Source organism: Rattus rattus, chromosome 2, assembly GCF_011064425.1.
Source record: "Rattus rattus isolate New Zealand chromosome 2, Rrattus_CSIRO_v1, whole genome shotgun sequence".
Classification (NCBI taxonomy): Eukaryota; Metazoa; Chordata; class Mammalia; order Rodentia; family Muridae; genus Rattus; species Rattus rattus.
The window spans coordinates 78,855,359-78,873,512 of record NC_046155.1 but is presented as its reverse complement, the minus strand read 5'-3'; the positions used below and the strand labels follow the sequence as shown (position 1 = coordinate 78,873,512).

Below are 18,154 nucleotides of genomic sequence, written 5' to 3'. Positions count from 1 at the left end.
TGACTCCTTTACCTTCTGACAGTCTTAAATGCTGGACCTCTTTTCCAGAGAGGCCTATGCAATTGGGAAGAAAGAGAAACCACCCTTCTTACCAGAGGAGCCATCGTCATCTTCAGAAGAAGATGATCCTATCCCAGACGAGCTCTTGTGCCTCATCTGCAAAGACATTATGACTGATGCTGTTGTCATTCCCTGCTGTGGAAACAGTTACTGTGATGAGTGTAAGAGATTGGAAATCCTTGTAAAGATGTGTATTTCATGTTTGGGTGGATGGATGGTTGGTTGATTTTAATAACTGGTCTTTTTTACCTTTGTTAACTTACTTATTTTTTAGCTTAAGCTAGCTTAAGCCACCCTTAGGTTAATATATGCCCTGACCTTTTGCCATTACTTTTTAACAAGATCCTTACGTGTGTGTGTGTGTGTGTGTGTGTGTGTGTGTGTGTGACAGACAGATAGACACACACACACACACACACACACACACACACACACACACACACACACACACAGGAGAGGTTGTTTTGCCTGCATGTATTTCTCTGTACTGTGTGTGTGTGTGGTGACTTAGAAGCCACAGAGCAGGTATGGGCGAGCTGTCATGTAGGCTCTAGAAACTGAACCCCAGTCCTCTGTGAGAGTAGTAAACTAAAAACTAAAGAATTTGTCACTCCTTTCTAGACCTAGTTCTATTTTCTTTGTATAATATTTTGATTGCCAGCTAAATAAAAATGAATATTTGATATAATACATTTTATACCTGTTTAAACATTTGTTTGAGGTCCATATATGGTGGCATTTTTTTTTTATTTAACTTGGAGGTAGAGTCAGAAGGAAATCTGTGAGTTCAAGGCCAGCCTGGGTTACACCGTGAGACCTTGTCTCAAAACTGTTTGGGACTGGAGAGATGGCTCATCTATTAAGTGCTGGCCGATGTTTCAGCAGACCCAAGTTCAGTTCCAAGTACCACATAGTAGCTCACAATCATGTCGATAAAGTTACTTTTTTTGTTTGTTTGTTTTTGAGACAGTCTCATGGTTTAGGCCTGGGAGGTATCATTAATTCATTATGTCAACACCAAGTTGCTACTGTGCCAGTTCATGTTTAACATCTTATCATACATAGGTATAAGGACAGCACTCCTGGAGTCAGATGAGCATACATGTCCAACATGTCATCAAAATGATGTTTCTCCTGATGCTTTAATTGCCAACAAGTTTTTACGACAGGTAGCTTTTATACTGTTTTTTTTTTTACACAAAAAAAATCTTTAACATTTTTACCGATTGAAATGAGTGATACATTATTTATTCTGCATTTTTGTGTTTGATGTCTATAATAGGCTGTTAATAACTTCAAAAATGAAACTGGCTATACAAAAAGACTACGAAAACAGTTACCTCCACCCCCACCTCCAATATCAGCGCCAAGACCACTCATTCAGCGGAACCTGCAACCTCTGATGAGATCTCCCATATCAAGACAGCAGGATCCTCTGATGATTCCAGTGACATCTTCCTCAGCTCACTCAACTCCCTCTATATCTTCGTTAACTTCAAATCCATCCTCCTTGGCTCCTTCCGTGCCTGGCAATCCATCTTCTGCCCCAGCTCCAGTGCCTGATATAACTGCAACAGTATCTATATCAGTCCACTCAGAAAAATCCGATGGGCCTTTTCGGTAAGTCTACTATATGTCTTATTATTGAAAACAAAAGGATTTTCCTTTGATAATAGTTATTATTTTTGAGGTACAGTCTCACTATGTAGACCCAATCTGGCCTCTAAATTCAGAGATTTACCTCTGCCTGCCTCCTTCCTGGTTGCTAAGTTTAAAGGTTTTTTTTTTTTCTAATTTTATTATTTTTATATGTATGGGTGTTTTGTCTGCATTTATGTCTGCAGTCGCAAAGGCGGGTGTTGGAACCCTTAATTAGAACTGAGTTACAGATGATTGTGAGCTGTTATATGAGTGCCGGGAATAAAGCCTGGGTCCTAGAACAGCAAGTGATGCTCTTAACCTCAGATCTCTCTCTCCAGCCCCTAAAGTATCACCTTCTTTAATGGACCCCTGTGCTTACTAAAATACTAAATTTTAGCCTAGCAGTGGCGGCACATGTGTTCAATCCCATGACTCAGGAGGAAAAGGCAGGAGGATTTCTGACTTCCAGAACAGCCAGGGCTTCACAGAAAAATCGTATCTAGAAAGACCATAGGGAAGGGGGATGGGAAGAAAGAAAGAATAAGTTGTGGTGACCTCCTGAAAGCAACAGTGGATTTTGTGGTCCACTAACACATGCATTCTCTTAACAACTAGCCAGCTTTGGGGACTGGAAAGATGGCTCGGTAGTTAAGAGTATTGTCTGTTCTTCCAGAGGTTCTGAGTTCAATTTTCAGGCAACCACATGGTAGCTCACAACCATGTAGCCTGGGATCTGATGCCCTCTTCTGGCGTGCAGGTGTACATGCAGATAGAGCAGTTATTTACATAAAAATCTAACAAAACACAGGTGTCAGGTTCTGTTTCATAGATACTGAAAGAAAATTTTAAAGGTGAAACCTTTACATATATAAAAATACCCACTGTTCGAGTTTAGCCTTTATTTAATCAGTAAAGGAAATAATACAAAGACTGCTCTTAGAGCAGTGATTGGTTCTTAACTTGTGGGTTGAAACCTCTTTGGAAGTTGACTGACCCTTTCACAGGTTGCCTAAGACCACTGGAAAACACAGTTATTTGCATTATGATTCATAACAGAAGCAAAATTATACTTAGGAAGGATTAACAAATAATTTTATGTTTGGAGGTCACAACATGAGAAACTATATTAAAGAGTAGCAATATTTTGAAGTTTTATATTTCTGCACTTATTTTTCTATCATATGTATCGTATGTAGTATTTTTTCAGGCAATTCCATCTTTTTTTAGTGTATATGCAGGAGTGTGGCAACCCCAGCTATGTGGGTAGAGATAGAGGACAACTATAGGGACTTGATTCTCTAGTGCCATCTTGTAGGGCTTGAGGGTCGAGTTTCTGTTGTTAGGTCTGCATGGAATGCCTCCTCCTAAAGCATCTCGCTGGCCCACCACTTATGTTATGCACGGAGAGCTCTTTACCGGCCCAGGCCTTTGACTTTCCTCATATACAATCATTATCACTAACTCATAATGCTGGGTATAGATATAATAGATAAGCAATATTACTGATAGTTGTCATTTTACTCATCATCATCCACTATGGTGACGTTTTCTTATGTTACACTGTTTTCTAGGGATTCTGATAATAAACTATTACCAGCTGCCGCCCTTGCATCAGAACACTCAAAGGGAGCGTCCTCAATTGCTATTACTGCTCTTATGGAAGAAAAGGTAGACTGTACTGCCTTTATAATGTAGGGTTGTTTTTTTTTTAACAATATACTTTTTTTTTTCATTTTTGCTTTGACTTTTTAAAACTTTAACTATTCTTGTTTTGTGTGTATGTGCTTATTCCTAAAGGGTTACCAGGTGCCAGTCCTTGGAACTCCATCTTTGTTGGGACAGTCATTATTGCATGGACAGTTAATACCCACAACTGGTGAGTAAAATTAATTTTGATTTGGATCTTTTTCCCTTTAGGAAATAAATAACATTGAATTTCTTATTCATCATTTTTGTTTTGTTTATAAGGTCCAGTAAGAATAAATGCTGCTCGTCCAGGTGGTGGTCGACCAGGTTGGGAACAGTAAGTATATTCAAAATAACCTCAGATACTTGCCTTTGAACTAAAATGTGGCAACTTCATATTAGACAGGCTCTTGCTGAATGCTTTTTATTGTAAACTTCTTTAAATATGCCAGATTAGTACAGGGTTGTTTTTGTTTTTGTCTTTAAAGATTTATTTATTTTTATTTATATGAGTACACTGCAGCTGACTTCAGACGCACACCAGAAGAGGGCATCAGATCCCATTACAGATGGTTGTGACCCCCACTATGTGGTTGTTGGGATTTGAACTCAGGACCTCTGGAGGAGCAGTTAGTGCTCTTAACCACTGAGTCATCTCTCCAGTCCTAGTAGATAGTTTTTAGAACACAAATTCAGATTTATATGTTGAATTATTTTCTGAAAATAATGCTGTTTGAAAAGCTTGGTTGGAGACAAATTTATACAAGAGAAAATGTACACATAAGTCTGTGTATGGATGTGTGTATGTATATATGGATGTGTGTATGGTGTGTGTTACTAGGAATTGAGTGCAGGGCTTCAGGACAGGGAGTTAGGAACATATTCTGTTCTGGAGCTTTGCTACCCGCCCATTATTTTTGACTCCCCAGTGTATTGACTGAACTTCCCCTAGTAACATAGTTGGTTCTATATGGTGAAAGTATCTGATAGCCAGTTGAGCAAAGGCAAGCTGCATATAGAGAGCAGCAGCAGTCTTAGGTGCGTGCTGTGTAGCCTTTCCCAACAGAAGCCACCTTCAGAGTCACAGTGGCACTGTGTGCATAATGATCAATCTTATCCAGTCTTGATCTGATGCTGCATCTTGACTTCTCTTGACCAGATGGTGCTGTGTATTGTCTATGGAGTTCAATAAATTTTAACTTTAGATATTTTGTGGTTTAGAAAGAAACAATAAAATAGACTTTTAATCACACTTTATGTGTTCACAACACCATTTTCTTAATTCTTCCAGTACTTTTATGCTGTCTACAAATATTTCAGATTGCTATCTGAAAAATCTCGAAAGTCCACAATAAATGGGCTCATGAACTTTAAACCCATTTCAGAGGTCACATTGCAATTCTTTTCCAAAACAATGAAATAACAAACTTTTAAGTTCTTTTCTGCATTTAGTACATTTGGATCTTGATAGGACCTCAAATTAGTAAATTGATCCCATATTTAAATTTTCTAGATTCTTCACTTTTTTAAACAGTTGAACTCTTTTCTGTCTTAATTTGGATGATCAAAATTCAATTTAGTAAATAAAAACATTGTAAGATTAATGTCTACCACATTAATCTCATTTTTTTCTGACTTGTTAATAGTTATTAAAATCTATAGGATGTGACTTTTCTGATGCTTTATGGCATTAAAAATTATTATATTTGGTCTGGAGAGATGACTAAGTAATTAAGAGCATTTCATCTCCAAGAGGACCTGGATTTGGTTCCCAGCACCCACAACTGTCTTTATCTCAGCTCTAGGGTATCTAATGCCCTCTCTGAAACTCTGCAGCTACCATTTGCATGGACCTGGTACACAGACATACATGTAGGCAGAATGCTCATACACATAAATTCAAGTATTTTTTAAATTAATATTCTGATTTATTTCTATGAATTACATAGACGTTTCTATGAAACTTACATACTAAATTTTGTTTTCTTTTGTTTGAAAAGATAAACCAAATTTCTTGTAGAGAAAATAGACTGATGAGAGGCTAGTAGAACATATCGTTAGAAAGCATATGCCCCTCAGAAGAAAAGGGAATTCTCTGAGGAGCCTGAGGCTGCTGCTAGCTGCACAAAGAACAGCACAAAGAAAAAGAAAAAGTTGCAGAAGGCACAGGAGGAGGATTAGAATGGACCTGCTTGGTGGGAGGGGCATACTTTATGGTGGCAGTTCCTCCTGCCTATAATAAACCCCAATAAAAACACAAAACCAGAAAGAAAAAAAAAAAAAGAAAGCATATGAAGTTTAGAGACAGGTGCACCTGTGTGTGGATGTAGGGACAGACACAGTGGAGTTGGCATCGTTACTGGGTACAGGACTGTGAGTGTACAGGTTTCTCTTCAACTTCTATTTTCTCATTGTTTGCACTCAAAAAGTATTCTACTTGAGCATGTGAGATACCTACATAGAGCCTTGCTAAACACTAAAATTATATAATTAAGTTTAAGATGAGGAAACTTCAAAGCAAGTTAAAATGCACTGACTGGTTATAATGTACTGTAATAATGATACGTTACACCTAAGAAAAATAAATACTCAGTTCTGTTTTGTTTTAAACCTTTCACAGTTCCAACAAACTTGGGTACCTGGTTTCCCCACCACAGCAAATTAGAAGAGGAGAAAGAAGCTGTTACAGGTAAGCATGCTAAAACTCTTAGAAAAGAACCCCATAGCACTGGGAAATATACAAAGAAAACTCTGGAGTGGTAAGGAAGGAGTGGTTATTTGCTCTCCTTCTTTCTCTTAATAAGTTTTTTCTAGTGATCCTTCAATTTGGGAACTGGGAGTTACAGTTCAGTGGTTAGTTTCTTCTTGCCTGGCCTGTATAAGGCCCTAGGTGTAATCCCTAGGATCCAGATGCAGAATAAAGTCTCATTTGAAGGTTTGTTTACAAAAACTCTTTATTGAGAGGTTTAGAGCACAACTATAATCCCAGGGAGGCTGAGGCAGGAAGATTGTTGAGTTAGAAGCTAGTTTGCATGACTTAAAAAGACCAGGAAGGAGGGATGGAAATAGAAAAACATAGAAAAGTTACATTTTGGTATGTACACTCCTGTGTATATGAGAATACATGCTTATAGAGGTCCAAGAAGGATGTCAGGTACCCTGCTCTGTCACTCCCTGCCTTACTCTTGGGAAAAAGTAGCTCACTAAAACTGGAGCTAGACTGGGAAACAGCAAGCCCTAGGAGTCGGCCTGTCTCTGCCCCCACAACACTGGGGTTAAACGTAGGAATACATGGCCACACCTGGCTTTTTATGTGGGTGCTGAGGGTTTGGGCTCTGCTCCCTGTACTTGTGCAAGCACCCTTACCTACTCACTGAGCCATCTCCTCAGAGTCCCTGAGACTCTGTTCTTTGAATTCCTTCCACTGATTTCTTGGTTTGTATTGGCACATGGCAGGATACAGCTTATGAAAGTTAGCTCAGTTTCCAGATGGGGAAAAACATTGTGTTTCTTTGTCTCAATTTTTCCTCGCCTTCTCTTTTCCATAAGAAGAGACCAGGAGATTTGTTTAGGGCTCTTACTCTCACAATGTTAACTTAAGAATCTTAGGTTTTATATGGTGATAGTTATTTAAATCAGGATGCAGAAATTTCCAAGCTTGATAAAGGCTATGACTGATCTTCTAGTGGGCCACTCAGAATTGCCAATCTCATGGCAGATTGCATTGAGCAAAGGGGATGTGTACTGAATCGTAGATATAGTTCTGAGCAGACAAGTCTGAACACCTGCCTTCCATACCACCTGCTCAATTTGTTTAGCAAAAGCATTCAAATTCTTTGAGACAATTCAGACACTTTAGCACTGTTAACCTTTTTTGTTTAACCTTTTTTGGGGGAAAATGTTGATATCTTCAGTTTTAATTACAAATACTAGAATTAGTATGATTCTGTTTTGTTTAGTTTCACCCACTTCTTCCAAAAGGAAGTTACAGTGGGGTTTTTTGTTTTTTTTGTTAATGTAAACTTTGAGTCTAGAAAAGTATCTGGGGGAGAACTAGGTCACAGGTATATTAACCTGTCACTTCCTTCCAAATACGTTTGCTGTCAGTTGATAAAGACCTTTAAAAATTAGTACCTTGGGAGCTGGAGAGGTAGTTCAGTGGTTAAGAGCACTTGCACTCTTGCAGAGGGTCCAGGATTTTGAAATAAGGTTGTTGAGAGGTTTTTATATTTAGCCAAGTTCTTGGTATGTTACCCAAGCTGGTCTCAAAAGGCTTGAGACTGTAGACCTATATCACCATACCTGTCCTGTAGGGTTAATGTATACAAATAACACCTTCATTGCATTTGTACTGAAGTAGTTGATTCTATTCCATTTTTGCACTTTGGAAAATAATTATAAACAGAAAAAGAAAACCTCATTTGTCAAAGACGAATTTAATGTAAAGGTTTAATACCTTGGAATTTATCTCTCCAGAAGTATAAACCGCGGGCGACACCACAGCGAACGATCACAGAGGACTCAAGGCCCATCACTACCAGCAACTCCAGTCTTTGTGCCTGTCCCACCACCTCCTTTGTATCCACCTCCTCCCCATACACTTCCTCTTCCTCCAGGTGTACCTCCCCCACAGTTTTCTCCTCAGTTTCCTCCTGGCCAGCCTCCACCAGCAGGATATAGTGTCCCTCCTCCAGGGTTCCCGCCAGCTCCTGCCAATATATCAACACCTTGGGTATCATCAGGAGTGCAGACTGCCCATTCAAATACCATCCCTACAACACAAGCACCTCCTTTGTCCAGGGAAGAATTCTATAGAGAGCAGCGACGACTAAAGGAAGAGTGAGTATTTTAGTTTGAAATTACCATACACTTTTTTCATTTTCTGATATAACATTAAATAGGTATTTTTGGAAACATTTTCCAGTGTTTCCAGTTAGTAAAGAAAATTCACCTAAAATTTAAACCAAAGCCATACAAGCAACTTCCTCAGGGATACCTAGTTATTCATAGTTTTAAAGTAGAAAACTAATGGCAATTTCATTCATTTCATTCATGATCTAATTACATTTGTCTTGTTAGTTTTCTTAAATGGTTTTTGTTAACTTTCACTCTTTAACTTTATTTTACTAGGGAAAAGAAAAAGTCCAAGCTAGATGAGTTTACAAATGATTTTGCTAAGGAATTGATGGAATACAAAAAGATTCAAAAGGAGCGTAGGCGCTCATTTTCCAGGTTAGTGTTTTGCAAGCCTTCACAACAGAATTACAAATGGGACTTTGAATATCCAGGGATTACCTATGGATATAAATAACATTGCACTTAGGAGATTTTTCTGATTCGGTCTAGTTTTACAGAATGGAGGAGATGTAGCTTATTCCCCAATATGTCCATTAAAATAATCTCAGTGTAAATTCTATTGTGTAGAACTAGCATTTATGGGGACTAAGTTGTCCTTGTCCCTTGAAGGTATTCATAATATGAGATAAATGGGAAATGTTTATGGAAGGAAAGACATAGGGGACTAGCCCGAGAGTATTCTGAGGGCCTTTGCCATAGGCTGCAGCTTCTTGCTGTAACATTAACCTGTGCGATAAAAAGTAGTGGTAGAATACACCTTGCTGGATTGTTAGAAAAGAAAAACCAGTTATGGAAGTTCCCTGGAAGCTTGTTTAAAGACTTTGTTTTTTAGACTTAACACTTAAAATGTGGTTCCTTTTAAAGCTAGACTATTGGCTAGTGTAAGATAAAAAATAGATTCCTACCTAAATAATCAGACAGGAAGTGAAATTTAAATTTAATTGGCATTTGTTTGATGTTAATAGCTCATAAAACTCACGGTACATTAATGCACTCCACTCTGATGTCAAGCCTTGGCTTTTGTTTTGTACTAAGTGACTTGTGTACTTTATTCCATTCCAGTCGAGGTCACTGCACCTCTTTAATCATCTAAGATGAAACTTGATGCAAAGAAAGAGAAAACCGTGAGAAAAGAATACTAGACTGTCTATTTTTACTTTATGTATATTTCTCAACCATCAACTGTGCTTTTGTTTTTAGGTCTAAATCTCCCTATAGTGGGTCATCGTATTCAAGAAGTTCATACACTTACTCAAAGTCAAGGTCTGGCTCAACACGTTCACGCTCTTACTCTCGGTCCTTCAGCCGCTCACACTCTCGCTCCTATTCACGGTCACCCCCATACCCCAGGAGAGGCAGAGGCAAGAGCCGCAATTACCGTTCACGGTCCAGATCTCATGGATACCACCGATCTAGGTCAAGGTCACCTCCCTATAGACGATACCACTCACGGTCGAGATCTCCTCAAGCATTTAGGGGACAGTCTCCCACTAAACGCAATGTACCTCAAGGAGAAACAGAGCGTGAGTATTTTAATAGATACAGAGAAGTTCCACCCCCTTATGATATCAAAGCCTATTATGGGCGGAGTGTCGACTTTAGAGACCCATTTGAGAAAGAACGCTACCGGGAATGGGAGAGGAAATACCGAGAGTGGTATGAGAAGTACTACAAAGGGTACGCAGTGGGAGCCCAGCCTAGACCCTCGGCCAACAGAGAGGACTTTTCTCCAGAGAGACTCTTACCTCTTAATATCAGAAATTCACCCTTTACAAGAGGGCGCAGAGAAGACTATGTTGCTGGACAAAGTCATAGAAATAGAAATCTAGGTGGCAACTATCCAGAAAAGCTTTCGACAAGAGATAGTCACAATCCAAAAGATAATCCAAAATCGAAAGAGAAGGAGAGTGAAAATGTTCCAGGAGACGGCAAAGGAAACAAGCATAAGAAACACAGGAAACGAAGAAAGGGGGAAGAGAGTGAGAGCTTCCTGAACCCAGAGCTACTGGAAACTTCTAGGAAATCCAGGGAATCCTCAGGGATCGATGAAACAAAGACAGATGCACTGTTTGTTCTCCCAAGCAGAGACGATGCTACACCTGTTAGGGATGAACCAATGGATGCAGAATCTATCACCTTCAAATCAGTATCTGAAAAAGACAAGAGAGAAAAGGATAAGCCAAAAGTAAAAAGTGACAAGACCAAACGGAAAAGTGATGGGTCTGCTACAGCCAAGAAAGAAAATGTTTTAAAACCTTCTAAAGGACCCCAAGACAAGGTAGATGGAGACCGTGAAAAATCTCCTCGGTCTGAACCTCCACTCAAAAAAGCCAAAGAGGAGGCTACAAAGGTCGACTCTGTAAAACCTTCCTCATCTCAGAAGGATGAGAAGGTCACTGGAACCCCTAGAAAAGCCCACTCCAAATCTGCAAAAGAACACCAGGAGGCAAAGCCAGTCAAGGAGGAGAAGGCAAAAAAGGACTGTTCCAAAGACATCAAGTCAGAAAAGCCAGCCAATAAGGACGAGAAGGCCAAGAAGCCTGAGAAAAATAAACTACTTGAAAGCAAGGGAGAGAAACGAAAGAGAAAAACCGAAGAGAAGAGTGTAGATTTTGAGTCCTCTTCAATGAAAATCTCTAAAGTGGAAGGAACAGAAATAGTGAAACCATCACCAAAGCGGAAAATGGAAGGTGATGTTGAAAAGCTGGAAAGGACCCCAGAAAAGGACAAGAGTGCATCATCAACTACCCCAGCCAAAAAAATTAAACTCAATAGAGAAACTGGAAAAAAAATTGGAAATGCAGAAAATCCATCTACTACAAAAGAACCCTCTGAAAAACTGGAGTCAACATCTAACAAAATCAAACAGGAAAAAGTCAAGGGAAAGGCCAGACGGAAAGTAGCTGGGACTGAAGGCCCCAGCTCCACGCTTGTGGACTACACCAGGTATGGAGGCTGGGGGGGGGGGGTGACAGCAGAGAGTGTCCTTTATAAGAAATTATATCATTTGATCTGATCCATTTATGTTCTTAAGAGTCTGCATCGTGGGGATTAGACAGATGAGTCTGGTTTGCAGCATTGTTTCAAGTTGGGACAGGTGAACCACATTGGTTTTTGTATAGTTTGATTATGTGTGTCTTTCTTAGGGCAGAATAATTGAACTTTTTAAAGCTAAAATGACATCCTATTTTAAGCTAACTTTTAAAAAAATTTACTTACCAATGTTTTATTAGAAATAAATTTTTTATTAATTAAAAGTTTCATTTGTTTTAGTACAAGCTCAACTGGAGGCAGTCCTGTGAGGAAATCTGAAGAAAAGACAGATACAAAGAGAACAGTCATTAAAACTATGGAGGAATATAATAATGATAATACAGCGCCTGCAGAAGATGTTATAATTATGATTCAGGTTCCTCAGTCCAAATGGGATAAAGATGACTTTGAATCTGAAGAAGAAGATGATGTTAGAACCACACAGCCTATACAGAGTGTAGGGAAACCATCCAGTATTATAAAAAATGTCACTACTAAGCCATCAGCTACAGTTAAGTGCACTGAGAAAGAAAATGAGCAGTCTGAGAAAATTCAGAAGCTTACCAAGGAGGTCAGCCATGAGGTAATACAGCATGAGCTCAGGAGCTCAAAGGGCTCTGTGTCCAGTGAGAAGGGGAGAGCCAAGGACCGGGATCACTCAGGGTCGGAGAAGGACAACCCTGACAAGAGGAAGACCAGTATCCAGCCAGACAAGGAGAGCACTGTGGACCGCCTGAGTGAGCAAGGACATTTTAAGAATCTCTCTCAGTCTTCCAAAGAGACCAGGACTTCAGAGAAGCATGAGTCTGTTCGTGGTTCCTCAAATAAAGACTTCACTCCTGGTAGAGACAAGAAAACGGACTACGACAGCAGAGATTATTCCAGTTCCAAACGAAGAGACGAAAGAAGTGAATTAGCAAGAAGAAAAGACTCTCCTCCTCGGAGTAAAGATTCTTTATCTGGACAGAAAAGTAAGCTGAGGGAGGAGAAAGATGTACCTAAAAAGGGGACAGAGTTAAAAAAAAGTAATTCTAGTCCCCCAAGAGACAAAAAGCCTCATGATCATAAAGCCTCCTATGAAACCAAACGCTCATGTGAGGAGACAAAGTCTGTAGACAAAAATGCGGGGAAGGAACGGGAGAAGCATGCTGCTGAGGCTTCTCGGAACGGGAAAGAGTCCAGTGGCAGCAAGCTGCCATCTATCCCCAACCCGCCAGACCCTCCCATGGAGAAGGAGCTGGCTGCTGGGCAGGTTGAGAAGAGCACCATCAAGCCAAAACCCCAGTTGAGTCATTCCTCGAGGCTTTCCTCTGATCTAACTAGAGAGACTGATGAGGCTGCTTTTGAACCAGACTATAACGAGAGCGATAGTGAGAGTAATGTGTCTGTGAAGGAAGAAGAAGCTGTTGCCAGTGTCTCCAAGGACTTGAAAGAGAAAACAACAGAGAAAGCAAAAGAGAGCTTGAATGTAGCAACAGCCAGCCAGCCAGGTGCAGACAGGAGCCAGAGCCAAAGTAGCCCCAGTGTTAGTCCAAGTAGAAGTCATAGCCCTTCCGGCAGCCAGACCCGGAGCCACAGCAGCAGTGCCAGCTCGGCAGAAAGCCAAGACAGCAAAAAGAAGAAAAAGAAGAAAGACAAGAAAAAGCACAAGAAGCATAAAAAGCACAAGAAGCACAAGAAGCATGCAGGCGTGGACGGTGATGTGGAGAAGAGCCAGAAACATAAACACAAGAAGAAGAAGGCGAAGAAGAACAAAGACAAGGAGAAGGAGAAAGATGACCAAAAAGTGAAATCTGTCACTGTGTGAAGGACGGATGTTTTAATTGACTTAATTACTAAGTCATCTGTATTAAATTCTGTTATAATGTAAAGAGATTCCAGCCTTGTAAATAATGAATGGAAGACCCTGTGCTGCACTTAAAGTATTTGCTGCTTGATTATTTCATTTTTACATCAGAGCTTTATAACGAACTTTTGTACAGAATTGTGAGTTGTGACCATGGAACATGAGAGGTTTTGCTAGGGCCTATTATTTTTAACCACCATTAATTAGTTGGGGTGGAGTTTACTGTGAAATTTTCACATTTGAATTTTTTTAATTGCCTGGCAAATGCTGATATCAGTTCAAAAATATCAGCAGAATGATTTGCTGAACTCATTACAGCCCCGTTATGTCACTTTTTGATTACAATAAAAGTTTTCAGTAAACTTTTCACTTGTTGAAAATGTATGTTATTTAAAGATAGTAGTGTCTCATTTCTTCTCTTTCCAAGATCCTTTGAGCCTGTAAGTCAAGCTGACTAGACAAAATTCTCAACGTTGAAAATGTACTTCAGAGGGGCTGGTGGAAGATCGTTGTTTTTAATAATTAGAAGTTAGGTTTCTAAAAGGAGGGCAGGGTGCTTAACTCTCAGTGATGAGGAATTGGGCAGTTCTAGCTGTATGGTTTTCTTGGAATTCTGGGTTGGTATTAAATTCCTTAATGAAACAGAATCCGCTTAAAATGTGTGGCTGTGTTCACTGTCTGTCCTGCTGCCAAGCATGTACTGTGAGGCTGGAGGGGGTCTTCACTACTACGTCTGTCTGGAGCTCAGTGAAGGCACTCAAGGATTTGGGCAGGTTATGTGGTTTTAGAGAACCTGGCAAAGATAGGGCTGGTCATATGGTTAAACTGCTAGTCTGCTGTCCTGAGGTGCTGGGCAGTAGCCGAGGGTTTTGGTGGTGGAATCAAAACGCAGGCACATCTAGCAGCAAGGTGCTTGGAGTGTCGTGTACATGGTACTTACATAATTGCTGGTTCTCTGGTGCTTGGGTCAAGACACTTGAATGTGGTGTTTTACCATTTGAAATTCTAAGTGATAACCCCTCCCCCTTTTTTCTGTTTTAAAGTGTGTGTGTCCGTGGAGGGAGAGGAGAGCATTGGCGCCCTCTAACCAGCTGGAGTCACAGGTAGTTGTGAGCTGCCTGATGTGGATGTTGGGAACCAAATTCAGGTCCTATGCAAGAGCAACAAGCGCTTGCCACCACTGAGCCAAAGTAACACTAGTGCTGCAGATGTGGAGTCATCCAGAGATGCTGCCTTTGAGCCAGCTCAGCCTTGCTGGGGCAGCTCAGCTCTGCCCTGATGTCGAGCGCACACACCTGTGTCAGGGCTAAGCTGTCCTGACCATGTATGCCCACATGCAGCATACTCCCTCTAATTGGAGGTAGTCCAGCAAGATTATATTCTTACTTCCTACTGATGAGATCTACTACTCGATCCTGTTTCCCACACTGACTAAAGATTTGGTACACAGAACTGTCAAATCTGAACTGGTTACTCACATTATTGAGCTCATTCTTGAAGCTCACCCAGCCTTCACTTTAATTGCAGCTCCACTCCTGTAACAGGTTCCTGGCTACCGATCACCTCAAAGTGTTGTTCCTTTTGCAACGAAGAGCAGTTTCCCAGCTTTGTTGGTGTTTGAACTTAGTTTCTTTCATATGCTGAATGTTGTTCATCAGAAACATGCAAAGGCTAGAGACACGGCTCAATCTGAGTTAAGTGCTTCCGTAAGCCTGAGGACTTGAGTTCAAATCTTTAAAACACAAGTAAGTCTAGATGCTGTGCGTGCATCCGTAACTTCAGTGTTCTACAGTGAGATGCTACAATGAGATGGCAGGTAGAGACCTGTATGCCACAAACAAAAGACACTGACTCAAGGGGGAAGGGCCAACCCCAGGGTTGCCCTTTAATGACGTAGGCGCTGTGGTACATGTGTATCCACTCCCATAAACATACATGATACAGATTTTTTTTTAAATGTATGAATGTAGCATTTGGAGGTAATTTGAAATACTACTCAATAAATGGTCTTGGTTTTAATTAATATTTGTTAGGCACTGCCAGGTGCTCTGTACTTTGTATAACCATTAAAAATGCCCATGGCCCTTGATGGTACATGTGATCTTTTTTTTCCAACCTCAGTTATTAATGCTAGTGTCTGATTGGTCCAAACTTGCACCTTGCTGTGTAGAGTCAGACAACAGGAAGTCACCCTGTTTTACTGACCCCCCCCCCAGAAGGCCACAATGCATCTTATCATTATAAACTTGCCTTGCCTTTTTAAAAAATACTGTGCATTTGTGCCCATGTGCAGGCCAGAAAAGGGTGTCAAATCCCCTAGGTCTGGACTTAATAAGTGATTTTGTTATCTTGCCCCAACTGGGTGTTGGGAACCAAATTCAGTATACTCTTAACTGTTGAGCCACTAGGCTGTCTCTCCTGCCCTTTGGGGTTGTTTCTTTTTTCTTTTCCAGTCTTCTCCTGTAACCCCAGACTAATCTTGCGCTCTTGTTCTATGGGTCTGTTTTGTTTTGTTGTTTGGTACTAAGGATTGAGCCTAGAGACCTTGTACATGCTAAGCAAATGTTCTGCTGGCAGTCTATAGCCCCAGCATCAGACTGCCCTGGCCCCATTTGTGTGTGTGGGTACTCAAAATCTAGCCTTATGAAATCTGCGACACATTGTCCACTGTGGTCACTACTTTGTGTAACCGTGTACCATAACCTCTTGCTTCTCGCCCGCCGAACAGTAACCTGATAGGCAGCACCGTTGCCCAACCTCCCCAGCCTCACAGTGGCTGAGCACTACTGGACTGTGCTCTTAACCTGTAAAGTCAATGTTCTGTGCTATTTCTAGCTTTTTGGTTTGAGACAGTGTCTCATACTCTAACTCAAAATGGCCAGTTACTCTATATGTAGCCCAGGCTGGCCTCAGACTACTCCAGCAGCTTCCCAAGTACTGGACCTGTAGGTGTGAGCTGACAGATCAACCTTTATAGCCTTATGGGCAGGGTGGTGGGTAGAACCCGCATGGAAGAAAAAACCAAGCAAGTTCTCTGACCTCAACATGTGCACCCTTTGCTCATGCATGTCCATAGACATACACGTAGAGAGAAGGTATAACAAAACTTGTAAAGAATGTTTAAGAGCACTCACAAATTACAAATGCCAGGGTTTCATTCTTTCTATGAGCAAACATGATGTGAATAGTAAGTACTTCATCTTTCTTCCTTGAACATTTGGTGGATATTTAGGAGTCTTTTTTTCTTTCTCTTTTCTGTTTTGGCTGTTTGTGAATAGTGTTACAATGGAGAAGTTTTGTTTTACAAATTGGTTTAATTCCTTTGGATGTATACACCAAACGTGTTTACTGATCTGTGTCAATACATCTGGCTAATTAGTTTTGAGATGGAGTTGCCTGCCGTGTTGCCTGGCCTGGCCCTGCACTCCTTGGCTCAAGATCTCTACCCGCCTTCACATCTCCGCTCTGAGTAATAGTGAGTAATTATAGGTGCACAGCACTGTACCAGCTACTCAATCTTTGAAACCTTCATAGTTCCCATAATGGGCTGTGCGACCTTACTTCCTGCCAGCAGTGTACAGAGATGATGTTGCTCACATCCTCACCAGCAGCCAACCCACTGGCTTAAGTGAAGTATGAGGGTCTGAGTTCAGACCCACAAAAGCCAAGACAAATCGGACAAAGGAGCACATACCTACAACTCAAGCATTCTATGATGAGGTGGGAGAGAGCGTCCCCAGCAGCTCCCAGACTTGTCTCCTGACATGCAGAGAGCTGAACAGCAAAGGACCCTGGCCTACCCAAGGTGGAAGGGGAAGACGGACCATCAAGGTTGCCATCTGAGCTCCACGAGTACAGACAGTAAATTCCCAGAGCTGTTGTGTGAATGACAACACAGCATGCTAAATGCAGGAGACAGATTCAAGATGTCAGTTGTGCACAGTATAAGCAGCTTATCAAAGCATATCATCTTTTTATTCAGACGCTGCCTCAGGTATCCCAGGGTTGCCTCTGACTGTGTAGCCTGTGAGTGACCTTGGACCTCTGATTTCCCTAGCATATCTTCCCAAGTCTTCGGTTATGAACATGTGCCACCTGGACTGGTCTATGCAGTGCCAGGGAGCACACTTGGGCTTCAGGCTAAGCAAGCCCTCCGGCCTCCAGCACATCTGCTTCCCCAGTCCCCTCTGACATTTTTAGCATTGTTAAGGATTTTCTAAAAGAAACCATTGCTAATTTCCTTCTACAGTAACTATAAAAAAGCAATGGAGCTACACAGGTGCTTTGTGCTTGTCATCACAGAGTGTTAGTAGCAGTGTAAGAGGAATACCATAAATTCAAGGCCAGCCAGGACTACCAGGGTGAGACCCTGAGCCAGGCCTCTGGGGAGGCAGAGAGAGGCAGGTGGATCTCTGAGTTCAAGGCCAGCTTGGTTTATAGAGTGAGGTCCAGAACAGCCAAGACTGTATAGAAAAACCCTGTCTTAAAAACCCAAAATAATATAATAAAACAAAAACACTAATGGAAGGTAAACAATGATCTTATTGAAACCAACATGAATCTTGCTTTTTGCTTGAAATATGACTGGGGCTACAGTGACTGACTGGGGTTACAGGGACTGTGGCTACTGAGATTACAAGACCTGACTAGGGTACAGGGACTGCCTAGGGCACAGGAACTGACTGGGGTGCAGGGACTGACTAGGGTACAGGGACTGCCTGGAGTACAGGGACTGCCTGGGGTACAAGGACTGATGGATACAGGGACTCACTGGGGTACAGGGACTCACTAGGGTACAGGAAAGAAATTGGTCCACACATTTTAAACCTTGGCTGAGAGGCAGCTTTCATAACATTGTGGTCTTGTACCAGAAGTGGCAGGCAAGTTATCAGAACTGAATAGAGGGCCAAAAAGGGGGCTAAATGTGAAATTATTAACTATGAACTATAAAGCTGTATTGTGTTGTGCATCAGCATAAGCAGATTTTTCTTTCAATGTGCTTTGAAAAAAAAAAAAAACAGCCATATATGG

General features: G+C 41.1%; 1 protein-coding gene across 4 annotated transcripts in view; it reads left to right on the top strand.

The window, feature by feature from the left end:
* Positions 1-13,492, top strand: part of Rbbp6 (RB binding protein 6, ubiquitin ligase) — a 32,121-nt gene extending 18,629 nt beyond the window's left edge. Inside the window, exons 9-19 of one of the 4 annotated variants that reach the window (XM_032892718.1) lie at positions 49-221; positions 1,126-1,229; positions 1,343-1,680; positions 3,273-3,369; positions 3,499-3,577; positions 3,670-3,724; positions 6,008-6,076; positions 7,864-8,226; positions 8,518-8,619; positions 9,445-11,190; positions 11,518-13,492. In XM_032892718.1, the coding sequence (XP_032748609.1) occupies positions 49-221; positions 1,126-1,229; positions 1,343-1,680; positions 3,273-3,369; positions 3,499-3,577; positions 3,670-3,724; positions 6,008-6,076; positions 7,864-8,226; positions 8,518-8,619; positions 9,445-11,190; positions 11,518-13,084 (4,693 nt within the window). In that variant the 3' untranslated portion in view covers positions 13,085-13,492. The remainder of the gene's footprint in view (positions 1-48; positions 222-1,125; positions 1,230-1,342; positions 1,681-3,272; positions 3,370-3,498; positions 3,578-3,669; positions 3,725-6,007; positions 6,077-7,863; positions 8,227-8,517; positions 8,620-9,444; positions 11,191-11,517) is intronic. The other 3 variants (XM_032892720.1, XM_032892719.1, XM_032892721.1) reach the window with 3 other exon arrangements.
* Positions 13,493-18,154: the final 4,662 nt, after the last annotated feature.